We start from the raw sequence: 26,825 nt of genomic DNA on the forward strand, positions 1-26,825 counted from the left end.
TGTTCATCACTCTTTTTTTTTCACGGCTCGACACGCATTTTAAGACTTATAAAATATAGTTTCGTAATTTATTTTTGAGATTTTCTTTTTGTGTATAAAAATTCAAATATCATATTTTTATTCAAAAGAAAAAAATAATAATAATAAGTTACAATTTGGTTACACCAGAAGATCGAGAGGATATAGCAAAAAGTCATAGGGTTTCAGAGAGATTATTTATGATTATAATAAAAGTCTATTAAAGTATTTGAAAGTCATAAATTTGTAATAAAGATTATGTTAAAGTTTTTAAAAGTCATTGTCTTAGGAGTCGTAAATTGTTTTTTGAAATCTTAAGAATTCAACAAGAATCATTAAAAGTCTATAAAATTCATTAAAGTCATCCTTCCAAAATTTGTCATTAAAAGTCACGATACAATACCACCCCCTAAATCTGCACTTGCAAACATTACAAGACAGAATCCGGAAATAATTCCTTTGCCCCCCAGGAACAAATAGAAATATATCAACGTCCACGACAATTTAGCCCTTAGCAGATGCTCCATTGGCACCCTTTAGCTGCTTGCAAACACGGGGGAGGATGCACCAAAGTTGTTGCTTTGTTTTGAGTTTCATGTGGGGGCTATAAGCATTTTTATACATAATCAAAACGGTTACCTGTACAGAGGAAAACAGCAACCTACCTAAATCAAGATCAGTAGTTTCAGATTTGAAACCCGTCGTTCATCATTACTGCAGCTTGCCTCTACAACAAAGGAGAGACATTGAATAAGATGCAAACAAAGAATTTGATGTGCAGTCTATACTCTACAGACTTATCTATCACATTACATTACCGTGCTCCCGGGAACTGCACTGGCATCTTTCAACCCTTGTAGGGACACATGTAGTGTCCTTTGTACACTATCTGCGATTATTTTTAACCTTCCCTGGTTAAGTTCCCCCGTTGAATTGCCATTCATTTCTACTGTTCGAATCACCCGCTGTTTACATTTATCCCAGTCATCAAGCCGTTGCCAGCAAGCTCGTCCACCGTGGCTTCCCTCCATTCCTATAAACGACACGTTTGGTTTTTCACCAAATGAATATCGTAGCCTCACAGAAACACAGTACGGCAACCAAGCAGCTCCACCAGCAGCATTTATATGAGGCATGTGTGCAGCATCAAGAACAACAGTCAGCCCAAAGTCAACAGAATTATGAGGACGATCATAATGTATATTACTTTTTGACGAAGATACATGTTCCGGGTTCCCATGAATATTTATTCCCGAATGATTCTCCAGACATAATTCAATGCGAGACTTTTGGGAAGGGGCTGCGTCTCCACTCTGTGCCTGAGCCAATCCCTTCTTCCATGCTATAAGCTTCAAAAACTCTCTCAAAACTGAAATTGGTAATGTAAGAAGAGTGATAAAAGATGCAACACGAGAAGCATCATAAGGCTCTGATGCAACACGACGGCTGAAATAGTCGCATATTTCACCTATTTCAGCCTGGGTAAGCTCTTCTTGAGCGACCGCTGGATTTTGCTGCTGTTGTTGTGAGTGATGAAATCTCTTCACACTAAGAACTTGGAGAAGAAGTTGAACTCTGTGCACACTTACGGCAAATACATACCCCCTACGACCAGGAACATGGATCATATAAGTGATGATACAAACTAAATAATAAATAAAATGAGTCATTTTTTTATGTATGCTATATAAGTTGAACCAAATGGTGTTGGCTAGAAGATATGCATGATTATCATGTTACGAAAATAAGTCACTGCATCCCCTTTTACTGTTTCTTCCCTTATCTATAGTATGCCTGTGGGTGTGATGTTCAGGGCTAGAGGAAAAGGTTTCTGTTCCAGAGACATGGGAGTGTGTGGACATGTTTAGCATTTCCGACTAGCTGTTGGCAGAGTTACATGTAAACCCAGTTCTTTAGACACAAGAGGACACTTTAGAAGTCCACAAATTTTGATTCACCCTTCAACCATCCTTCCTACTTTCAAGTGATGTTGTGTCAATTGTCACACAAGCCGAGTGAAATCATTTCAGCACTTTAAATGCAAATATGGCACTTAACCTGTTCAAATCTCACAAACATGCACCTCATGCAAGCAACCAAATGAAGCTAAAGAAAACAAATGACCTAATCTAAAGTTTGACACTGGATCATAGTCATCAAACAAACAATTGTGCAAAGTAAACAAGTCAAACTAAAAATATGTCAAAATCTCTACTTATAAGGTTTTATGCTTATGCAAGGATTCATAAAAAAACATTAAAACAGATAAATGAGCAAGAATTGGTTAAAAATAACTAAGAACCAAAGTAAAGTCAGTCAGAAAATTGTTGCTAAAATAATATAGATTTCTCACCCCACAAAAAAACGTAAGGCTGGCTGCTCCTGGTCAAGATTTAATAGTGCACCTTCGTTGTCCTTAAGAATAGAGCCCAAGATCTCTTTCAATAGATCCGGTAACTGAGCAAAAAGCCACAATACTCCCAAGTATTTCAGAATTCCTCTAAGAACTTTCTTAAGAGCAACAAGCGGAACCCACCCGCCACCATAACCTCCATCATCACCAAGTCCAATTATTGCAGTATTTAGTTCACCTCTAACATGAGCTGGAACACTTGCTCCTGGTGATCGGCGCAGAGGCAACCCAGAACTAAGAGCCGAAGGTGAAGATGCCGGAAGAGAATTTCCGGCACGACCAAGACCATTAATTTGGTTACCTAAACGGGATATTCCAGCAGAGCTGGGAATGCCAAGGCGGTTTCCACTGTTAGCAGACAATTGTGCAACTGATCCTGGACCTGTACCTAGACTTGCAGCATTGGAATTTCCCAGGCCAACTGCTTGCTGTACACCTGTCAAATGAGGGTCAAAGCCATTAAGTTCTTGAGCAACATGCTCCATGATGAAGGGGCGAAACTGCGGACATGGTAAAGATCCTCCGGCTGTTGGGCCACCTTTGGGTGGTGTTGCTGGTTGTAACCAAACTTGATCTCCAGCAAAACACCGCATATCAACAGCAAAATTTTTGCGATATATGATGCGAATCCAGTAGGGGCCACGAAGGACAACAGAGACATCGATGGGCAAAAGTGAACTAGGAACAATGCCAGGACCACTACGCCCAGCAGCAGCAACAGCGGCCAACATTGCAGCAGTCTGAGGGTTGTGAGTACTAGGAGTGCCTGTATTAGTAGAAGCACCGGTAATCCCCCCAAGACCAGATGAGAGCTGGCCAGTATTTGTACCCGAATTGGTTGGTCCCTGAGATGGAATATACCCACTCTGTTTTGCGACGGTAGGATTCAGTGCAGTAATACCAGGAAGCCCAGATACCGGAGCAGCTCTTGCAGGTCGTGTCGCAGCCGCAAGAGCATGTAGGGGTCCCGCAGTCAAGCGAATGCAATCCAAAAGCGATGCAACTTCAGCTCCATTTATAAAATCTTCTAAAAACTGAAGAAAATAATTACAAAAAATCAGCACATTCAGATTTCACAGCAAGGTAATTGCAAAAAATGAACCAATTAAAAGCATTACAAAGAACAAAGACTTTAACTAGATACAATATTTTATTAATGATATCCCAAGGATAAAGGGGATCTTATATCAGAATTTCGCCACAAGCTTGTGGACTGTTGGATCTACTACTAATAGATGGTCCGAATTTAGAATTATTAATGGACATTAAAAATTGTCTTGAGTTTCATTCATGATTCATAACTGCAAAAATAACCTAATATTAGTATTATAGTAAAAAGGCAAGGATTGAAACCAGACAACCAGGAATTATAATGTTCATACTTTATAATGTTTCTTTGAGGATTACCCCAATTTCCTAGAATTCGTGTCAACAAATACAATGCTTTCTTGGCAGTTTTCTAATTGGTTATTAAGTAAAGCAAAGGTTGGCAATGTAAGTTATTTATAGTGCCTGGCCGACTCCTAAAACATAAAGTTTCTTATTTACTTCCTGTTGGGCAACATAAATCTGCATGGATAGACTACAGACCAAGAGACATACTAGCTTTAATTAAATTAAATTATGATCCTTTGGCAAGCTTTTAGTAATCATCAATAGCAGATCCACAATTTTTCACAAGGCTCTCAAGTCTCAGCAATTATAAATTATATAGTTGTTATATAACTTAATGGCAAGTAATAGTACTTGTGTATATGTGTGTCGGATATATTTACGCCTGCTTTATTACAACCTGTTATAATAAAGATTGCTTCGTCACTCAAAACGTCATAAACGAATTCCAACATATATCTTTGATAAAATGAAGTCATAAAACATTTTAGAAAGTTCATTATCTTACTGCTTGTGTAGTAAGTAAAAATGACTTATAACTGACTTATAAGTTGAATTCTAAGATATGCAAATATTGTACTTATTGCAGTTACTTAATTTTCAATTTCATTTCACATAAGTACCATCCCCTTTAAAGGCAGGTTCAAGTACTGTCCTGTTTTTCTGTTATTTTCTATATATTACAAATTACACATTATAAGTAAAATATTTAAACTGATGTTGTTATTTTCTATATATTATAAATTATACATTACTAGTAAAATTATCCAAACGAGTAGTAACGTACAAGAAATAAATTAAGTGAAAAGTAACTTTCATTAGGATAAGCCAAACGGACCCTTAGGAGAAACAGGATTACTTGACACCCCCTTCTTTAAAAGAGGATCAACCTCTTTTATCAGCAAGCTTTATGACTGCATACTTTTTGCAGCTTAGTAAAGGCTGCTACATAGACTTGGGTGATAAAGAAGGTGTATACTGTGTAGCAATTTTTATATGCACTTTCAATCACCATTGACAACCAACAAGTAATTAACATGATGCAAATATCCTTACCTTGGTATGCGGCCAGAGCTGATCAGGTGAAACATGCATTGTACATCCCTCTTTACCAGATTCCCATTCCACAACAAAGCGAGCAAGAACCCCCGAGCCAAAACTAAACCACAGACTCATCAATCCAACCGCTTCAATTCTAAAGGCCCTCTTCATTTGTTCTGAAGACTTGTCATTCCCTTCACCAACACCTTTTACTCCAGCTGATACTTTACCATCATAAAATGTACTACTGTCTTCAAACCTTTCTTCTGAACTTACACCTAGCAGTTTTTGCATTCCAAGAGCAAACATCCTGGCATTAGAGAGTCTTTGAATATCTGCTACCAACTTTTTGATGCTATCAGCCTCAACAGAGTTGTAACTCAAAATAACACCTTCCACGTCATAACGAATATGGGAGTCTACGTCAGATGCATTTGCAATACGAATACCAGAGCCCCATGAAGTATCATTGCTTCCCTTTTGAAGATCCCACAAGTCCCTAAAGTGCTTATCACTAATCTTGACATCCCAATACATGCTTCCTGGTCGGCCAAGCCGCAAGCATATGTTTTTCCATGTATCTCCTCTGGAAGATGGGAGTCGAAACCACAAGTTTGAGGATACATTTCTCAAACCGACTTCTTCAACATATGGAATGTCAAGTGCTTCCATCTGACTAGTAAGTCGGGCATGCTTGATACAAAGAGAGCAATGACTAACCACGTGGAGAAGTGCTGAAACATAAATATTGGAGGCTGCATTCCCTTTATTTGCCTCATCTATAAGTCTAGCATAACTGTATCCATCAGTTTTACTAATAGCTTTCGTGACCATCTGGGATGAAGAATGTTGAATAAGAGAAGACTCTGTAAGCTTTTTTCTCTTAAAAGATCTTTCCTTGACCTCTAGTAAGCAGAGAGATGGCATTAAATTCAGCATATCTGACAATTTTCGCTTTCCTGATCCCTTCTCCTGCCTTAAGATAATCGCCGAATCAGGTCCTTCAGCTGAAAATATGAAAGCAAAATTAATAGTATATTCATACAAACTACTTTACGGATCAAGAATCTTACTCATTGGGATCGTACCCATTGATTTGGACCTTGACACATACAAAGATCCAGCTGCAGTCCCAATTGGTAGCGAGTTAGTAGAAGCAATAACTTTTGCACTTGTAGAAACTTGGAGATCAGGTTGTTGAGATAGTCGAGATACAAGATGATCTTCGTCAGCTGTGGTGTACAGACCTACTTCAGCAGAATATGGGGACCTAAGCGAAGGTATATCTTGATCAGACTTGGAAGCTGATAGCTTCTTTGCAGGCATGCTCTTCCCTGGACCAGAAGATAGTAAACTGGAAGAACTGGACTGCGACAAGCGCGTCATATAGGGTGAAGTATTGTAATTCGTGTTTATATTAGCAACTTTCGTGAAGTTATTTATCTGTGATCCTACATCCCATTTCGGAGATGTCCCAGCCCTCATCCCATACAAATTTCTTGCAAGGGGACCACTATGAGAAGCTGGAGAACTAGTAAACATTGAGCTTGGACTTTGAACAGAATGAAGAGCAGATGAACCTCGTTCAAGCTCAAAAACTTCATCAACAACTGAAGAGAAACTTGATGGAAGAACAGAGTTAAAGTTAGAAGCTCTGTTACTTAACTCAGAAAGTAGACCAATTTCAGGATTCTGATCAGCACCCATGTCGTTATTAAGAGGCAAAGAATCGAGGAGACTAAGATTTAGCTCGTCTTCAAGTAAATGCATCATGTCAATGTCGATGTTTTTCACCCTTGTCACATGATTTAAGTCTACAGACGTTTGCGGTTTTCCTGATGGATCTTGCAGAGTTTCTAGTAATTTAAAAATTGGTTTGAAGTCCTCGTCAAGTTGCATCAGCAAAAAGTAAGAACTCCCGCATTCTGGAAAACCCATAACCAACATAGTAGAGCCACTAAGAATGTTCTTCGGTAGCTTAGCAGCAGAAAATCCGTGCTCATACACCTGGAAAATAACAAAATGGAAGGTATCAAACAGTTTCAGCTTTGCATATCGAGCATAAAGCAACATGCTTACACCAGAAGACTACAAACCAATTCTGATGAAAAAAATGTCCCTTTACCTCACTTCATACTTTAAAAATAATATCCGAAATGCAGCTGTTAATTTACGCTTACAGTCCTAACTTATATGTCCTTAAGATAAAATTAAAGCAACATATATTACCTGAAGCCCCAAAAACCTGCCAAGACGAGCAAAAAGATGTAGTACACTTTTGGTTTTTAAGCTTACAAAAACAGCAGCTGCAGACATACTACCATTATTTAAGGCTTCTTCACATTCTAGCAGAGTTGATGATTCGAGGATATTCTTGGATGAATGGAGAAGAAAACGACCATTCCTGAAAGTCGAAAGAAAATTCACATTGATAAGGTATCAGCTGATGGAAATAATAAGATCTGCTAAACCCAAAGTTATACACGCCAAGTCTCTAAATAGATGAAGAGGAAAAATCTGGGAAATATACAATCTACAAATCCTTGTACTGTAAATAATATGCACGAGTGACTATACAAAAAAAAAAGTGAGAGTTTAGCCAGAGTTTTCTTTGTACAAATCCATTAGGTTCATCTTTCAAGTTCTTCTATCATCATGTAAAAGTCAATCCATAGAAGATATAATATACTTTCATAGTAATTCTTATATCCAGTCACAAGTGTAGCAACAAGAATCATGCTTGATTTTATCTGCTATAAAACATCATAATTATAAGGTGTCACTGCCAATATTATTCAATAGATCAAGTTGCATTCACACATACAGCAAACATAAATTCAACACTGCAAAAGGCTTGAAAACCCATGTCTGAGTAGGACTTATCGAATATCTTTTACTTTTTAGAAAAAACATCACTGGTAGTAGACATTAGATACTAATTTGGCTGAGATAATTAAATTGAAAGTAGACTAGTACCTTTAGGTTCATATTTTCCATTCACTTGATAAAAATACATCTCTTCTTCAGACCTGTTTCCTATTTTAGTTGACTTATTTACTCTAGTCAATCAAAGACTATTGTTATTATTTGCTTTAGAAAAATCCTTTCTTGATTGCTCATAGGGTGGATGGGCTAGTACTTATTCCTGAGCTTCAGTGCTTGGATAATAGTGGATTAATAAAATGTCTTTCATCTAGAACATTCAGATCGTTTAAGAACAACATTTGGATAGGTAGAAGTCTACTTTAGAAAATGCAAGACTTTAAATCTTAAACTCTGTAAGAAGCAGAGAATGAACCACTCATCAAAAGACACAAATAGATGAAAACAACATCCAGATATAGGATAATAAACAGAATAACAGATGAACAGCCATGCTTCTCCAGGTGTGTATATATTTATATATATTATGGGCATTTACATTAGTTCTTCTTAATCATAATATATGAGGAGAAAAGTACCCCAAATAGATACTCATCTTCCTCTTATAAGAAGAAGATGAGCTAAAAGAATCATGCATGTGATATTTCTAGTTTCATGTAAGATAGTGAATCTCGTGACTTCCTCCATTCACATTCCCATGTGACCTCCAAGAGGGAAGCTATAGCTTCTTGATGATGTGATACTTCAGATTACTATGGTTTATTATTGAGTATACAAGCAATCACAAACTATACAGTTAGCTTAAAGTAGGAAACCAGCTTTCTGTCAGAAAAAAAAATAATTACTCGTACACAGTAAAAAGGCGTACCTTATGTTTATTCCAAGAGTAAAATACGAGGAACCATAGGCACGCACACGTAAAACCTCCTTTCCTTTAGCACTGGAATTGTCATCCCTCTGTAGAGAATATTAAGCAACACATGAGGAGAAAACATTATACATCGTCAAATTATACAAAGCAACAGCCTCAAAAGCGCAAGAACCGTTTTTAATTATAAATCAAACAATTTCGAGAAGAAGAAACCACAATTTTGCTAATACATCAGACCATGGATTTAAGAAATGTAAAAATACACAATTTAATACTTAAAGTATGTCATGTCCTAAATACAGATACAGAATTACACACACAAGAAATTTAAAATATATAATATGTCAATGAGAAAGTTTTTAATCATAGCAGTCATGGACTCCCTGTTCATGTACAGCAAACACGTATACTCACAGAGGTAAAGAAGTACATAGATAATCACCACAAAGTGATGTAACATATGGGTGCAAGTGTGCAACTACATATTTATCAAGGTCTAGTTTTTTTTACCAACCTTTTTGTAGCTATCGTCAGTGTCATCCTCTGTATCCTCTTGGGTACAGAGGAGGACATCATCTGCAGCTCGACATATATGACCATTCCTTCCGAGCTCTTTATATATTTCAAGCAGACGAGTATACCTATTACAGCAAATAGCTTCAAGCAGTAACTTCTCAACATCAATGCAACTCTGATCAAGGGAAAGTTCTGCCTCCTTGTCCATAAGCGGATCAACAACAAATGAACTATGAAGACACTTTATCTGCAGATCAGGCCCTGGCTCAATTTTTATAAACGGGCATGATCCCCCATCAGATGCACCTGGGCTTTTATCATAATCTAACCAGTAAAGAAGTTTCAATCCAGGAGTCCGTAGTACAGTCTCAGTTTCTCCATCTTGACTCACTTGCGAAGAAACGGCATTGCCACCTTGCCCCAAGTTACCATCAGACATCAGCTCAAACCGAATTGCATCCTTCCATCTGCCTTGCCGGAGTGCTTGTACTTGTCTTATGACAGTGTCCATGGTGAGAACAATACATAGTTCATGAAGAACAGAATATAAGGTAACAAATGGATTGTCTGCTGCAGCCATTCTGCGCTCCAAATCATCCCCAAGAATATGTCGTCGAACTTCTTCCAGCTTCACCGGACCACTTCTTTCACCAACAAGCAGCTCCAGATGTAATATTCTCCACAGCGATAGGTGACCCCGGTAACCAAGTGTCACAAGAACCTTAAATTCTCCATCTACACGAAGCAACGCAGTGCCATCTGAAACTTTAACTTCAGAGATTTCCTTAGGAAGCGAAACTTCCAGCAATTTTGACCTAACAAGGGTTTCTAATTTTTTTAAAGTCGGCTTCTGCTGATCCTCCGTCAATGTACTCCGAATTCCTACATCTTCCACACAGCTTGGTAAACGCTGGTAACCCCCAGCCAGAAGAATATCAGTAGCAGCTGGAACATCGTAGATCGGTGCTCGAGCTTGTTGTAGCCCTTCATGCATGAAAAACAATGAATCGGCTGTTTGGGTGAAACATGTATCATGGCTTGACAGAGTTGATGCAAGTTGTTGACTATACTGTATCAATGGTACCTGCAAGTCAAATGGCAAATTTATATAACAAAACATTGGTATAAAATTCTTAAAAAGTGGACGCAAGCCTTTTTGAAATAAACCCTAATTTTCCTAGAGTAAATGATATGTAGGTGAAGATATAAAAATCTCTTAGCTAGATTTTCGGGGTTCCCTCATCTCTCATTTATTTTAATTATTTTTGTCAAAATTTAAATTTTCATATACTTTCAGAATTAAAAACTTAAAGCTTAAAGAATATATAGGTGTTCTTTTCCGTTTTATTTGTCTCATATTACATCTTCCAAAGAGATCAGTGGACACTAAAACAAGGACATCTACTCTGAGTCTCTGACCACACATACCTTATTCTATTTCACTACCCAGAAAGTTATCTTAAAATAACATAATAGAAATTATCTTACAAAAAAAATGACTGTAAGTTACATATGTTGTAACATTCACTAAAAAAAACACTTGATAGAAAGTTATAAATGTAACATCAATATACGATCTGCAGCAAAGTAAAGGTCATTATTAATGTACATTATACTCTCAAGAAAACTGACTAATATGTCACCAATAATAGAGTACATGAACCACTAAAACTTGTAAGAAGTTTCCTTTGAACTATAAATTTAAATATTTTAGGTTTACGGATGTAAACCAAATAATTCTTCAGCAGAAAGTAATACATGGATAAACAATATAGCCATTTCAAATTCTTATAGGTATCTTAAGGTTCTCATCTTTATACCTCAGTTTTAATTCATAATAAAAAATCATACTGCCTCAGCAATAACTTATGACTTATCATAATTAGATTCCTCCAAAATCCACTATCAATGTTCATCAATTTTCCCACATAACCCTATTTATAACTAATAATTAATAAATTAGGTTGAATTTAGACTATTTTGCCTAGTAACTTATAAATTCGGTTGACATTTTCGATTTTCCCTTTTTCCCCTAGTAACTTATAAATTAGGTTAAAACTTCACCTTTTCCCCCTAATAACATACAAACTATTAAACTTTTACTATCAACCCCTAATAACTTATAAATTAGGTTATAACTTATAATTTCACCTCCTCACCTAAAAACTCATAAATTAGGTTGCAAATTCACCTATTACCCTAAAAACTTACATATTGAACTAAGTAATTTCGCCCATTAATTTGCAAATTATCTCAAAAGGCAACATTTCAATAACCTAAATCTCTAAATTTCACATTCCACATACAAACACATTCAAATATACAAAGAACTCCCACAACCAATCCAAACAACAGACAAATAAAAACACAATGCTAAGAACCCGAACTTGATAAAATTTTCACCTGTTGGCACCATTTCGTAAGCACATTAAGCCGAAGCATACGCTGCTGAGTCTTTACAACATACTTCAAAATACTGATTTTCTTGTCAGAATCAGACAACTCGGGCTCCCTACATTTCTCCACCAATTCTCTCAACGAAACATACGCTTCCTCCGCTGTTCGAGACACGACAGTAGACAACTTCACCGTTTCCTGACCAATTTCAGCCATTCTTGAACCTCCACTCACCTCAATCAATCCAAGAACACTACTTACACTAAATTAAATCAATTTTCCTCAGATGGGTATTGATATCTAGTGGTGATTGTGACATTCACTCATTCTTGAGCCTCCCTTCACCTATCTAAACTCAATCAATCCAAGAATACCACGTATACTCAATCATAACAATATTTCTCAATTGGGTATTACTATTCAGTGGTGATTCTGACTATGGAATAATTGTATTGATGATTTAGGGTGATCTTGTTGGTGGGTTCCAAGATTTGGGAGATTTAGACAAGGGTTGAAGAGACAAGAGAGAGTATAGTATTGTTTAGTTTAGTTATGTTTGTATGTATAGACTATAGATTGTATAATATAAGTAGGACTATGATTTGTTGACTTTATATCTTAGTTTGACCTTTTGGAGTTTGGACAAAACATGAATTCGCGTATTGAAGCATGAAGAATATATTTGGTTTGGATCGGAAAATTTGATCTATTTGGAACTAGATCATCTAACAGATTTTATTTAGATTTTAATTCATCGATAAAGGTTATAAAATTATATTGTGTTTTTGTAGATATTATAAAATAAATTTGTATTAAATTTATGTTCTTGACAATATCCTAGAAGGACATTCTCAAGGAAAAAAAGACAAAAGGATAATATATTTAGACGGATATGCTAAATATATACAAAATTTAAAAATAATTTTAACACGAGAAGGTTGAAAGTGTTCATTTTTATAACGGTTAAACATGCGTTTTACCGGTTAGGAGATAAAGCGTTTTTTATTTGTGTTTATACAATATATCTGTCGTACATGTGAGCGGATTTTCTATTTTTATTTACATGAGTTGATTGAACGTATTTTTATTTTAATAATCAAATATGCGGTTATTGAAGGTGAAGGATGAAATATATGATATTTTGGTATAACGTGTTTTTCATTTTAATAATCTAACATGCATTTCGGTTGAAAATGAATTCATTTCACTTGTATTTATACGATATATTAGTGTAGTTATAAATATATTGGATGAACATGCTTTTTTTTTAATATTCAAATAATTAGATAATTGATAGTATATAGTCGTAAAGGTATATTTCTATCTCGAAACATAGATGACGTATGTGTCTTTAAGAAAATGTTGTTATTACATTTGTAGCAATATCATATATATATAATATGTAGTTATTTTATATTCTAACACTATCATATATAATAGCTTTTCGAGGAAAAAAAATAAAACAAAATATTTGCTCATAAAAAATATTTCAATGCGCGTTTCAGTACCATATATTTGCATGCTCTTCATTTTAAATAATTAACCCTATACTTTTATCAAACATAAGATATGGAAGTGTTTCTACTATTTAAATTATATTAGTTGAATCTGAAGCATTTCTCTTATTTATATTTATAAAGTACATTATATTCTTCACCAAATGATGAAATATATTTTTATTGAATATTAATAAGGGATAAAATATATTGTATATTATACATATTTTTTTATTTTAATAATAATATACATATATAGGGTCGTATTCAAATGAGAACCCACACTATCATGAGATATGGGATCTAATCTTATCCACTCATTTAAATGCATTATATTCATACTCACCATCCATTTAATATGTTAATATTTTAACATCTTCAAATTCAACTACTCATCACCTTCAACCACCACTACCTTCAAACATCGCTGACCACACCACTGGTGACCACTAGAAAATCACCACCCTGGCACACGAAAAATCACCAACAGAAAACGAAAAAATTAATGCCATAAAACAAAAATAACCACCGCCGAAACAAATCACTGAAACAACGCAAAACAGATTCAACAATGACGTCTCTGGCGACACCACGATATTACTCACTTTAACACATCTCCATCTTCACGGAGCTCAATAAAACACAACCTAGCTTTCAAATTTCCATTCGACCGTGTCGTATTTGCTGGGGACGACTAGGTTGATTCGGTTGTCGATGAAGCTGAGGGGGTTAGGGAGTGGAGAGTTTGGATTTGTCGAAATATGCACAGTTGTATTACAAGGTTGTGAGTTTGTTTCATGAGAATGATTTGGGTGGGATTGGGGTTGTGTATTAGAAGTGGGTGGGTGGGTTGTTGTGGTGGCGGTGGTGGTAGTGGGTGGGTGGATGACGGAGATGAAGTATAAAATAATATGCAACCTTATGACCAATGTAATCATTTCTAACAATGATCCTGATATGCAATGTGACGGTCCAGGAATCTGGGGGCCCAGATCCTGACGTCACCACACAAAAACCCTTTTTAAAACACTTTTGAATGCCTTTTTTTCCGAAAGATATTAAAAATCCAAAGAATTTAAAAAAAATAGAAATCCAAAGAATTTAAAACTTGAAAGCCATAATAAAAGATTTAAAAAAGAACAGTTTAACCCCCTAAAAACAGGATCGCATCCAGCTTACAGTATTGAAATTAGAATCAATCACTACCAATAAACAATATTTTACAACATCACATAATCTTCGATAAGAAGAATCACTATCAATCTATTCCAGCTATGACTTACAACTGAATCTCAATACCACAACCCTAGCTAGCACCAACCTTGAAAATCTCCCTGAATACTCCTCGACCATTGGATCCTCAACTCTGAATCCTCGCCTAGCATGAGCCTTATTCACCATCACAGTCTAGCTACTCATCTTTAAGCCTTTCTGAAATGGTTAAAAGAGAATTGCACGAGTGAGCAACAATGCTCAGCAAGTAATAATGAACAATAACAATACTGAAATAGTATAACAAAAATTCACGAGTTCAAGATACTTCATCAAACGATTCAATATAGGTTCACAAGTTCAGGATATTGTATGATAGAATTCACAATACCTTGTAGCAATGGAAAACTGAGGAATTCAATCCTTCCAAAAGAATTATTGAATTGGACTATCACATTTTTATTTAAAAACCAAGGTTAGGCTGCTGATCAGTCATGCCTAACCCCGAGAAGGCCCCACCACGCTCTATCACTGGATCCAAGGCACTCATTGGCCTAATATGATCACGAATCTGGTCTGACCACTCATCTGGTCCACATAATTTTATAAAAACAATAATCCAATTCTACAATTCAATTCAACAAGCCAAAGTATATCAACAGAACATAATCACAATCATCATCAATAATAGAATAATTCCAAATCAACTTTTGATAATTATCATTTCATAATCATGGTCCATCCTTTCATATATTATAGTTCAGGAAATCCCTAACTATTCAGTATCCTTCATCGTCTGCTAAGTTTACTGTATTTAGCCTGCTGAACCAGCATGACAATGGTGGGTTCAATAATCAAGAAGATCCCAACTCATTCTAAGTTCTAACTATCACTGAGCAACACATGCTTCAATGACAATATGAACTTCGAATTAATTTGTAAAACTGAATTTATCTGAATTTTGAGGATTTGAAAGAATGGATCAGAATACTTGCACTTTCAAATATGGAAAGAGAGGTAGGATACTTACAACACATATAAAATAATGGATCAGAATATTTGCAACATAACCAAAAGCAGGGTGCAGGATACTTGCCTTAAATCTGACTCCAGTCTCACAGCTCAATCTCATATTTCAACTTTCACAATTTATGCATATCATAATCTCTATACCATCTCTAACTATACTCTATTCACAATACGGCTTCATACCTCGATTCGTTCCTTATTCGCTTTGCAACGCCATCTCGACTTTTCTGACGTCTTCAAGCGTACTCGTCTCGTCCGAATCCTTTACGAGAATAAAATAATACTATAATCACTAAACAATCTATCGCATATACATATCACGTATATCGATACTCACTTATATATCCCTTTAAACCTATCAGATATCACTTAAAAATAATCACGCTTTGACTCTACCATATAGTCAAGTCATATTCCACAAAACATATTACAATTAATAATCATATCGAAAATCTAACATCAACTCGTCTATTTATTAGACTATCCACCTGTTAACCTATTTCAATCAACAACCAATAACCTAAATCAAATTCCTATAATCCATATGTTCTTATCCAATATCAATCAAGACATGACACTTATGTCATAGAAATCATTTATCATGTGTATAATATCAGGAATAAACACGTATCTCACATAATTATCAATTCATAAGTAAACAAGCCACATAAGTCCACATTCCGCACATTTAACAACAATTATTCACATTCTAGACTCGATCATATTTTTATATTATATTCAAACAGACTTTATAAGCTTTAATCTCTCTTCTGTTTCACTTGATTCCGACTTACGAATCAAAAGATATGATCAAAACAGTTTTCTCACTCCCTATCAGCATATAATACATCACACCGATAGCAGACAACTCATTATACATCAAGTTTCCCATCTCAATTAGTGTCAAATCAAGTATCGGGTTAAAAATGATTTTTCGGAAATTTTCTGGAATTTTTAAACATTTTTCGGAATTAAAACAGATAAAAGAATCACTTTTCAAATAGATAATCAATTCCAGATGCTCAAAACTAGACTTGAAATCATTCATAAACAATTATCGAGCCTTAAACATAATTTAGAAAAATAATTCAAAGCTCGAAACTATTTTTTGAAAGTTTTAAATCAAAAAGAATAATTAAATTAAATCCAATTAATTAATCAATTATATTTAAATTAATTGACCAATTAAAATAATTAGTTACTAATTAAAATTAAATAATTGACTAATTCAGATTTATTTTTGAATTAATAAACAATTTAAAGCATTTTTTTTGAATTAAAATAAATCAATTTTCAAAAATAAATTTTTGAAAAGGTTCTAAATGTAAGAATTCTGAAATTATACGGCAAGGTGCCAGGTGTATTGTTTTCAAAACTCAGGGTTTGATTTGCGACAGTTGGGGGACCAAACGGCAATTTGTCATGGCCGCCCCTCTCGTCGCCGGATTATCGTCGGGATTCTTCTCCCGAACTTCTAACTCGTCCATCAGGTGCATATTAAGGCCAGATTTTTGGCCGAAACTTCAAGAACACTGTCGGTGTTCATAAAATCCGACGGGCTTGAATATAACTTGTTCATAACATATAATTACATAAAACGGATCCATGAAGCAAGGCAAACATGTTGGTAGGTCTAGTTTCTACCCAGAATCAACACACATGAAACCCCCAAATTCAATTTAAAACCTTCAAACGAATGAAGAACCCTAGTTCTTAAATACAACTGAATCAAACTCAATTTTTTATATGTTATTAAAGGCCAAATTCAACATATAATATATGAAAACGAATTGCATGAGATTCTCTACAACATGAAATCATCAAATCACATAAACAAGATCGTTTGCAAAAATTCGTAATTAAAATCATATAAATTCGAATTTTATAAAAATTATGTAAAATCACCTGATGAATCTGCACAGAAATCAGTGCCTAAACTATATTCTGCGCGTCGGGAGCTTCGATTTGACTATTCATACGCCTCAATCGGATTCAAATAACGCCTTCAAATCCTCGTTTGATTACGAAGAACGCAGTTCATTTTCCCTCGATAATCGTGAAAAGAAACTGGTGAAATGATTTTACGGGTGAAAATAAGCTATAGAAAGGTCTATTTATATTTACGATTAACTGGTACCTCTTTGGACCGTTTATGATATGAAAATATGATATTTAATAGCTTTATATTAATAAAGCGGGTCCAATCAGTACCGCTTTTCGAGATAATTATCAAAACGGGGTATTTTAAATCAATGATTGGTCCGCGGGTCCCATTTACACATGTTTCGATAAAAGAAATTATATAATAATAAAAATATCTGGCTTTCACGTTCGAGACAACCAGATAATTATCCATAATTAAAATACCCGCAAAACTCCGCCGGACCGACTCCCGGGAAAACCGTACTCCGGATTGAAAAAGTCAAACATGAAAAATGTCCGGAATATTCAAATTAGGCTAAAGGCGAGTTTTCTCGTAACTTCCGGGAAATAAAATCGCTACACCGTTACGAGTGAACGTTTTTCGGAAAAATCAAATAAATAATAACTGAATATAAAATACGCAATCAAATCCATAAATCGATTATAAAATCATATAACAACACATAAATCATTATAAAAATATTCAAATAAACTATATTTTATCTTGAGAATATAAAAATTGGAATATCTCAAAACGAACATATATAAGCAGTCAATTTAATAATCCAGGACCTGACAAAAAAAAATTTAATAATCCAGGTAACACATAAATCATAAAAATTCACATAATATTCATAATTAACAATAATCAATTACACGAACCCTTATAGACAAAACACTTGGTCACATAACATATATATTCACATAATATTCATCTAGAATTTTCAAAAAAGATATATGAATAAGTTTTTGAACATACCATCACATATCAATAACACAACACTGGAATAAAATATAAATCTTATTCCTTTCTTTTTAAGAAAATCACTTATAATACTAATAAAATTATTTTTAAAAATTCGGGTCATTACATGCAATGAGTACCCTTGCGGGGCCACTTATCCAACAAATCAATCCTAAATCAGCAGTCTTAACAATAGAAATATTGGCCTAAAATGCAACTTCATCTGCAACTTAACATCCTAATATGCAACCTTCTAATCAACTTAATCAATTTTAACAATGATCCTCGTATGCAATGAGTGCCCCTGCGGGGCCACCTAACCAAAAGCAACTAAATCCTAAATAATCAGCCTCAATAGTAGAAATATTGGCCTAAATTGCAACTATCTACTTCTTATACTACCCGTTGTACAGTTCCAAATCTACAAAAAACAACACTAAATCATGAATAAAGAGATTCGGAGTTTATAACATTCCCCAACTGAAATATACAAAATTAAACACATATACATATCCAACTTCATTCAAATCTAACAAGCTATAAGCGAAAATATTATCCAAAACTAAGATATTCAGGGTTTTAAAATACAAAAATCGTACACATCGAACATATCATATTAAACACAAAATTCACAACAACTCAAGAGTGAGAATGATGAAACTTCACCTGATTAAGCAACAAAACAAAGCAGCAGTGAAAATCACAAAGCTTCGCTGATGAGATCGTCAAGAATCGAAGGAAGATTTGCTCTTGAACCACTGCTCACCGAGTAAACTCCCGCGGCACCTCAACTTCCAACCACTTCTCTAAAGCCCACTACCGTATTTTTAAAAATAAAAACCAACTGTACTGTATATGCGTAGGGGCGTAAACAAACCAAACTGTTCGTGAGCTACTCGAGCTCGGTTCGTAAAATATTCGAATTTGATTCAGTAATAATCGAGCCGAGCTCGAGCTATTTGGATGTTTTAGCGAGCCGAGCTCGACCTTCAATTTACTCTGCTCGTAAAGTTTGCGAACCTTATCAAGCCTCTACTATTTTTTAATTTTTTTATTATTAAAATACTTTACAAAAATATTTAATATTTTATTTATAATTTATATATTTAATCGAACCGAACTCGAGCCAAACAGATCATATTTCGAGTTTTTGTCAATATTTGGTGACTCGATTCGAATTTTCGAGCCTAACTCAAGCCTATCGAACTGTTTACGAGCCGAGTTTCGAATTTGAAATTAAAGGCTCAGTCGAATTCGAGCTCGAGCTCGAGCCCCGAACTGTTGAATCGAGCTCGAGCCGAGCTTGGCAGTGTTCGATTCGGGTCGGCTCGATTGCACCCCTATATATGTGGTAATAATAGCACATGGGTGTAAAAGATGTAGTAAAAGTAAAAATATTATAAATTATGGTAGTAAAAATAAAAATAAGAATAAAAAGACAGTATCGAGGACAAATTCCCTTTAATATTTAGAATTTTATTTTAAAAGTCTAAAAAATAACGAGTGGAGCTTTATTTTTTGACAACCCCAAATATATGTACAAAAGTTAAAGTGTACAGCTCCAAACCGGTATTTATATGAACAAAATAGAACAACAAAATAGAAGAAATACGGAAGGCGTGTCCCTGCAGGCTGCAGGTAAACGATGCAAAGTTGCATGTATCCCACCGCCAAATTCTATTTTCATTTATTTAGTTATTTTTGTGTGTTATTTTTGAGTATGCTTCTTTACTTTAACATCCTTTGTACATGTATTCCCATGCACGAGTCAAAGCACACTCTTGTTTGGCTGTGATCTTGAAAAACCTCACATAAACCCCATACATTTAAGATGGTATTAAACCCTGCAACCGGGCCTGTCATGTAAATCAGTTCATATTTTGGATTTTGGTTTGAAAATTCGAATTTTAGCAAAACCGTTTCAGATTTTAGCAAAATTCGAATTCTGTCTTCGAGTATAGTAACTCATATGGTTCGAGTATTGTTTTGGCCTTTGGGTTCTGAGTCTAGGATTGAGTGGAGACAGATTGGTTGCGGGGTGTTTCGGGTTTCTGCTGCTGCAGGTGGAGGTAGTGGCGGTGGCTATAGTGGTGGTTTTGGTGATGGGAGTTCTGGCAAAGGTGATGGTAGTAGTGGTGGTGATGGTGAGAAAAAGTGGTCACTCATTTCATGGTAATATTTTTCACATCGGGGTTCTTATTTTTATTTTTATATTTTTGTTTCTGTGATGTTGAAATTAATGTGAATAATAAGAATTACCTTCTTGTTGATTGTTTAAAAACTCAATTTCTTAATTTGATGTTACGCAAAACATATCACGCTAAGTGTAGAGCGGGTGCCGATCCAAATCCCACTTGATAAAAATAAAGAAGATTTGTCATGAATAAAAACAGCCAAACAATTCCACTGGTACGAGACTGTTCTGGCAGTATTAGTGCTTGTGCAGGGTACAAAACCGACAATATCATGCTAATGTGAAGTTAATGGGTGTTGCGTGGCCCTACACTAGGCACACATCCAGTCATTGAGTTGGGCCTAACGCAGTTAAATTCTTGTTCATATTCATAACCTGGTGTACTCTATCGAGAAACTACAAAATATGTCATAACCTAAATACTCAAATGCCTGCTAGTTGTGTCTGAACGGGTCAGAAGCAAATGAAATGAAACCCTGCTTCTTCTCTGAATGATCAATATTCTCAAGGTTGCGTTTCTTCTTATTTATATGGTTGTCGAATTCCTGTGCTTGTTCATCTATTTCTTTGAAAACATAAGTTAGTACTGTATTTGTATCTTGTTTTAGGTATTTGGCTCTCTTGAAGAAGCATCCCGTGTTGACAAAATCTGTAACATCTGCATATCTGAATTTAGTTGGCGATCTAGTCTGTCAGGTAGGCCTTTTGTGCTTAGCAGGTTTTTGTATGCTATTCAAAGAAAAAAAACTTCGAGTCTATGTTGCCTTAGAAGGCTGCTCTGGATTTCTAGCTATGTAAAGTACTCCTACACATTTCAAAAGACCAGACAAATATGTTTCACATACAAATTAACTATAATTTACTTTAATATTTGGAAAATTGCTATTTTATCTATTAATTAAAGCTTTAATGAACTGAAATGAGGGATGACAGACTTAAGAACTTCTTATATTTTCAGCTGTCCGACTACTGATCTATCGTTGTTACTTGTTCCAGTTAGTACATACGTTTCCCAACTAAGTTGCATCTGATCACTTACTTATATAATTAATTAGCAGTTGTTAGCTGTTTAGACTAATATCAGCAGTTATGTGCTTCAGCTTTTGGTTGACCAAGTGCCATCTCTCGACGTGAAGAGGGGTACGTCTTTTCACATTTCTGGGACTGGCGTTGGTTGGTCCTACCCTTCACTTCTGGTAATCATCGTACATGGTTACCTTCTGTTTCAATATGCCGAATTTAAGTTATTATTGTGCTCATTTCATATGTGATTGCTTGTGTTTTGATTCATAAATAATTTAGTCTTTGTAACTCAGACTCAGTAGGTATTGGCAATGTAGTCCTTTGAGACATAAAAGAAGAACATATATGTTCATTTGTTGTTTTTCTTGGTGCTTAGTTATGCGGTGGTAGTGTTATAGAGTTCTTCGATATAAACTTGGAATGCTATAAGAAACCTTTTTCACTCAAATCTGTTATGCTTACTTCTGTACTTGATCACTTGACTGCAAGTAATCCATATTCTTTTTCGGGTATATTTAGGTACCAATATCTGAGTAATTATGCTGGTCACGACACCTGGAGTATCAGGCGCCTTCTTACGTCTTGTAATTGATCAGGTAGCTTTCTTTATCATATGTTCCCGAAAACTATATTCTGGATTGTCCATACCACTGCTTGACAATGCATGATGTATCTTTCAATCAACTCTAATGGATTATATTCAGTTGATTTTCGCGCCTGCTTTTGTTGGACTTTTCTTATCTGCATTGTTAACACTCGAGGGGCGTCCATCACTGGTGTTGCCAAAGCTTCAACAGGTTCTGTTTCGGTCCATTCATCAAATCATAAAAATAACCAAACCAATTCCTGTTTAAGCTAATTAAGTTTTGCCTCTGATTCGCAGTTGTGGTTCCCTACTGTAATTGCGAACTGGAACTGTGGATTCCTTTCCAGTTTCTCAACTTTCTGTTTGTTCCGCAGCAATTTCAGGTTTAGTTGCCCTCTCTTTCTTGCTTTTACTTAAAATTTCATCGAAATGAAAGTAGGAACCTTATTGTAGTGTAATTGATCATGGCACAGGTCCTTGCAGCTAACTCCCTTGCATTGATGTGGAACGTGATTCTCTCATATATATATAGCTCACAAAGAAGTGATCGTATAATAGGTATGTCTCTTCACCTGAGAACAAGCGCGGAAATTAAATTTAATTAATCTCAAATAGCTATGGAATAAGCTGATTCTGACTTATAAGTCACAAGTGGGCAGAAAAAGCATCTGCCAAACAGCGGCTAAAGATAAATCTCTTATGAGTCATTATATGATGATGTATCAGATAGAAAACGATGAATTTTGTTCTCAGAAGTTGCATATGTTATTTAGATATCGATTCTTGAACATGCAGTTTGATGCAGAATCCTAGTCTTTCAGACTTGTTGTAGGATCCTGCACACAAGTCTGATCACTGATCTCCTCATATGTCTCGGTTGTGGTCTTGTGGATCTGGCGATCTCGAAAATTTTCGGATTTTTCTTATGCGTAATTAGCAGCGAAATGCAGATCAGTTTTATCAAGTGTACGGGAACAAAATGTATATTGAATGTTAAAATAAGAGGAATTAAAATAATAATGAAAAATTATATGATATTTAGAAAATAGTCGAGTTAAACAAATATGAAATAGATCATATAATTGATTAAATAATCAAGTTCAACAAATACAAAACATATCATATAGTTTGATTAATCTTGTCTTTGCAAAAAAAAAAGTTGACAAACAATTTACCACAATGAATTCGAATTGTGGATGGTCTATCGACCGTAATTATAATATCAAAATATTTCATCATTGGGCTAAGAGCAACTCCAATCATGAAAAACTTTTAGATAAAAATATAGATAATCTCTTGAAAACATCACACTTCAATCATACTCTCCCCTTATTTATAATTATAATTAATCTCTTATTAATGATTATATTTGTCGAATCTCTAATAAATCTATAAGAAGATTAAATATCATTTTATTACAATATTAAAGTGATATATTCTATTTATAATAATGTAAAATATTGATAATATATTATTTTTAAATTATATAATTAACCAATATAGTCAATACATAATATTTTACTGGTTTCATTTAACGAACAACCATAGCCAACTCACCGGAAATGCTCTAACAAACTATTGAATCAAATTCGAATATATAATTAACATAAATAAGTAATTAAAAATATGATTTAGATCGGCGGACCACCGTGTCTCGCACGGATTTTTATGCTAAGCTGACCAGCTCCGCTGTAATCTCCAACAATATTCAAGGTAGGTCCAACCATGTGCATTCAAGTCCTTATGTTTATCTTTCAAAGCCTTGGACCTTTCCATGAAGCTATGGAATGAGGGGACACCACTTTTTATTCTATTGTCACTCCATACTTTTCTCCATTTCTTTTGCATTATTCTATTTTTCTATCATTTTGTTTGTATTCATATTATTCCACAATGGCTTTTCAAGCCACTTGTCTTGACCATAATAGAGGTTATTTGCAAGAAAGGTAAACCCCTTTCCAATTTATTTGCATAATAAACCAAATTTTAAATCTTCTACAAAAATTTCATCCCTAACCTTAATCTGGTACCTTGCTGACTTTGTCCAGTGAGATTAATTATATATCGAGAAAGCTAATTTAGGCTCAAGTCTCTCAGTATCGTTTGGACTAAAAGGTTAATAAGTTTTTTAATTATAAAACAATTTTACTTTTCATAAATTAACCAACTCTTCATAGAAGTATAAGCTAATAGTGAATGATCAACAAAAGATATTATTTTAATTTAATTTTCGATCGTTTCCATTTTCAGTTTCAGTCTTGATTCCGATTCCGCAACTCTACGGAAGTCAATCTTCGTGTGTTCTATATACCTTCTATCAATTTATTTATATATAGTTATTATTTAAGATGTCCTTTTCATTTCCATACTTTTAAAAAATAATAATTTTTAATAATATAAAATACTATTATACTTGTTATTTTTTTCCACCATCATTATTTTATTACTATATAATATAATTAAATTCACTATTTTATTTCATTCATTTCAAATTTGTTGTTATCTTAAATTTATTTTAAAAATGATAATTTTTAATAATATAAAATATTTTACACATTTTTATATCTAATATCTATGTTAGAGAATCAATATATAACTCAACGGGACGAAAGGAGCATTTGCTTAATAAGATTCCTGGTCCAACCAAGATGTGATGAGTGAATGCAGCTCAATTATTCACCGACCGCTTGTATATATTTAAAATACATGGCGTTCTTTCCTATCAACTTCCTACTCTGCATATAAACATTTAATATATACATTCATACATCGTTTCTTCCCATTCATACACAAAGACCAAGTCATAGAAATGAAGGTTGAAATGGAAATGGAAGTTGAAGGTGAGGATTCTTATGAGAAATATTCAATGGAAAGTTCAAGCTCATCATATGATGTTTCTTCATCTCCTCAAAGACCATCTTCTTTGTCTGAGCTTGTTAGTTCTTGTCATAGCTCAGATTCTTCACGTAGCTCTCCGGTTTCAGAAACAAGTATGTTTTCTGCTTCCCTTTCCTGACAACTCTCTTATGCATCTTCGTGTTGGCTTACTGAATCAGAATTTTGAAAACATTTAGGGTGAGTTTAAAAAAAATATTTATATTTAAGTAATGACGTGAAATAAAAGTTCGGAACATAATTAAGATTTATAAATGATTGAATTCATCAAACAAACGTTAAGATTTTCAATTTTTCATAAATACTTCTTGACTCTACTCAACAACAATACGAATAAGTACTTTTAACTTGTAAATCTGAAAACCGGACTTAAAAACCACGGCCAAACACCACCTTGATTTGCATGCCGTCCTAGGCAAATATATTATTTCCAGTGATTTTTGACTTTGGAGTAATTTTTATTATTAAATTCTGTATCTATTTAGTTAAACTTATATTTCAAAAATAAGTTATTATTTCTAGGAAAAAATACATACAATTGCTCTTAAATTTTTAAAATAATAATTCTTAAATTTTTGAAAAAAAAGAGTCAAAACTGTAGTTTAAATAATTTCGTCAAACTAAAAAGCAGGAATTGGTGGATACTTCTGAAAATTTTACGAAGTAGTCGAGCTGAGTAAAAGAGTCAGGGTAATAGACATCTGTGAATCCTGAACCTATATTTTATGTTCAATGAATTTTGGTGAATCCTGTATGATTGTGTAATGAATGTCTGAGATTTCTGGAGATTTTAGTTTAAGAAGGCTTGAGTAGAACATAACTCTATGAATATGCAAGCATAAATTACCTCATTATCATACACTTGCTAATATAGACTATTGCTCTTGATAGTGCAGACAACAGAGGCAGCAAAGCAGGTCAGAAGAACAAGCCTGGAAGGAAAGCAGGCAGTTTCGCATTCAGAATTAAAGAGCACGGTAAGAATCTCGAGCATTATCAGTCTATTCAATCTCATTTTATCTATTTTTTTCATAACAAGGTCATCGGATCGTTTAAGAAGTACTACTTGAAGTATAATTCTCTGTTTTCGTCGTTTTTCATTGAACTAAACAATTCTACTTGAAGTATAATTCTCTGATTCATACTGATTATATATGTAATATGATATGGGAATGCAGTGAGAATGGGACCGAAGTTATCAGAAACGGTGAAAGGGAAGCTAAGTGTGGGGGCGAAAATAATACTAAAAGGTGGAAGGGAAAACATATTCCGACATATATTTGGAGTAAGTGAAGGTGAGAAGCTGTTGAAGGCTTCTCAATGTTACTTATCGACCACAGCTGGTCCAATTGCCGGAATACTATTCATTTCCACTCTCAAACTCGCGTTCTTCAGTGAACGATCAATTACTCTGCCTTCTGACAAAGGAGGGTGCTTAAAGACGCCTTACAAGGTAATTCATGACTCCATTACTACTTTATCTCTAATAGTTTGTTAGTTTACTGTATAGCCAATATGTTGAAACTCGAAAAATGTTGCTGACTGAAGTATATTTGCAACATTGTGCAGGTTTTGATACCAATATCCAAGATTAAAGAAGCAAACGAGAGTGAGAACGTCAACAAGCCAGCACAGAAGTACATAGAAGTTGTTACAGAAGATGGTTTCGAGTTTTGGTTTATGGGATTTGTAAGGTATGAGAAAGCTTTCATGAACCTTCAGAAGGCTATTTCCATGTCCATATATGACAAGAGTGCCTAGTTCATTTTGAATTAAGTTGGGAAAGTAGAAGGTGGATGTAGAATATAGACTTATTGAGTGGTGTGCTTGAAAGAAACTGTTACTTCGACACTGTTTCTGTACAAACTACATTTTTTATCGTGTTCTGGGGATATCATTTTTTGCTGCATCTCATAGCTTGTGTTGTCACATACTTCAGATTTACGACATGTATGATGATCTATGTTAAGAA

General features: G+C 34.6%; 3 protein-coding genes and 1 pseudogene across 5 annotated transcripts; 3 read left to right on the top strand and 1 right to left on the bottom strand.

Annotated features, from left to right (window-relative positions):
* Window positions 1-339: 339 nt before the first annotated feature.
* LOC108227349 (mediator of RNA polymerase II transcription subunit 14-like) lies at window positions 340-12,100 on the bottom strand. Of its 3 annotated transcripts, none has more exons than XM_064080349.1 (9): window positions 11,538-12,100; window positions 9,133-10,218; window positions 8,616-8,704; window positions 7,094-7,268; window positions 5,938-6,871; window positions 4,880-5,871; window positions 2,372-3,465; window positions 837-1,623; window positions 340-745 (listed from the first exon to the last, which is right to left on the bottom strand). In XM_064080349.1, the coding sequence occupies exons 1-9, from the start codon at window positions 11,745-11,747 to the stop codon at window positions 704-706; spliced, it is 5,409 nt and encodes a 1,802-aa protein (XP_063936419.1). In that variant the 5' UTR covers window positions 11,748-12,100; the 3' UTR covers window positions 340-703. The 3 variants fall into 3 exon arrangements, with proteins under 3 accessions (XP_063936419.1, XP_063936420.1, XP_017257933.1); XM_064080350.1 differs by having other exon boundaries at window positions 832-1,623; XM_017402444.2 differs by having other exon boundaries at window positions 5,953-6,871; window positions 11,538-12,099.
* Window positions 12,101-20,124: 8,024 nt separating this feature from the next.
* On the top strand, window positions 20,125-21,674 carry LOC108225624 (uncharacterized). The gene is made up of 4 exons (XM_017400552.1): window positions 20,125-20,327; window positions 20,958-21,045; window positions 21,450-21,545; window positions 21,666-21,674. The coding sequence occupies exons 1-4, from the start codon at window positions 20,125-20,127 to the stop codon at window positions 21,672-21,674; spliced, it is 396 nt and encodes a 131-aa protein (XP_017256041.1).
* LOC108227206 (protein SYM1-like) lies at window positions 20,728-22,857 on the top strand (annotated as a pseudogene).
* A 1,737-nt stretch (window positions 22,858-24,594) lies between these two features.
* LOC108227200 (GEM-like protein 4) lies at window positions 24,595-26,767 on the top strand. Its single transcript, XM_017402232.2, has 4 exons — window positions 24,595-24,948; window positions 25,750-25,830; window positions 26,032-26,306; window positions 26,423-26,767. Exons 1-4 carry the CDS (start codon window positions 24,768-24,770, stop codon window positions 26,612-26,614), a joined length of 729 nt encoding a protein of 242 aa, XP_017257721.1. The 5' UTR covers window positions 24,595-24,767; the 3' UTR covers window positions 26,615-26,767.
* Window positions 26,768-26,825: the final 58 nt, after the last annotated feature.

The sequence above is a fragment of the Daucus carota genome, chromosome 6, assembly GCF_001625215.2.
Source record: "Daucus carota subsp. sativus chromosome 6, DH1 v3.0, whole genome shotgun sequence".
NCBI classification, from domain to species: domain Eukaryota; kingdom Viridiplantae; phylum Streptophyta; class Magnoliopsida; order Apiales; family Apiaceae; genus Daucus; species Daucus carota.

What these genes read in the sequence shown, in the direction of transcription:
- LOC108227200 (XM_017402232.2), top strand. Translation starts at nt 24,768, where the DNA reads ATGAAGGTTGAAATGGAAATGGAAGTTGAAGGTGAGGATTCTTATGAG. An exon ending in CTCTCCGGTTTCAGAAACAA is followed by an intron (nt 24,949 to 25,749) that starts GTATGTTTTCTG and finishes TTGATAGTGCAG; the next exon opens with ACAACAGAGGCAGCAAAGCA. An exon ending in GCTTAAAGACGCCTTACAAG is followed by an intron (nt 26,307 to 26,422) that starts GTAATTCATGAC and finishes AACATTGTGCAG; the next exon opens with GTTTTGATACCAATATCCAA.
- LOC108227349 (XM_064080349.1), bottom strand. Translation starts at nt 11,747, where the DNA reads ATGGCTGAAATTGGTCAGGAAACGGTGAAGTTGTCTACTGTCGTGTCT. An exon ending in TTACGAAATGGTGCCAACAG is followed by an intron (nt 10,219 to 11,537) that starts GTGAAAATTTTA and finishes TTTGACTTGCAG; the next exon opens with GTACCATTGATACAGTATAG. An exon ending in CTGACGATAGCTACAAAAAG is followed by an intron (nt 8,705 to 9,132) that starts GTTGGTAAAAAA and finishes TATTCTCTACAG; the next exon opens with AGGGATGACAATTCCAGTGC.
- LOC108225624 (XM_017400552.1), top strand. Translation starts at nt 20,125, where the DNA reads ATGGTTCGAGTATTGTTTTGGCCTTTGGGTTCTGAGTCTAGGATTGAG. An exon ending in AAGTGGTCACTCATTTCATG is followed by an intron (nt 20,328 to 20,957) that starts GTAATATTTTTC and finishes ATCTTGTTTTAG; the next exon opens with GTATTTGGCTCTCTTGAAGA. An exon ending in TTGGCGATCTAGTCTGTCAG is followed by an intron (nt 21,046 to 21,449) that starts GTAGGCCTTTTG and finishes TATGTGCTTCAG; the next exon opens with CTTTTGGTTGACCAAGTGCC.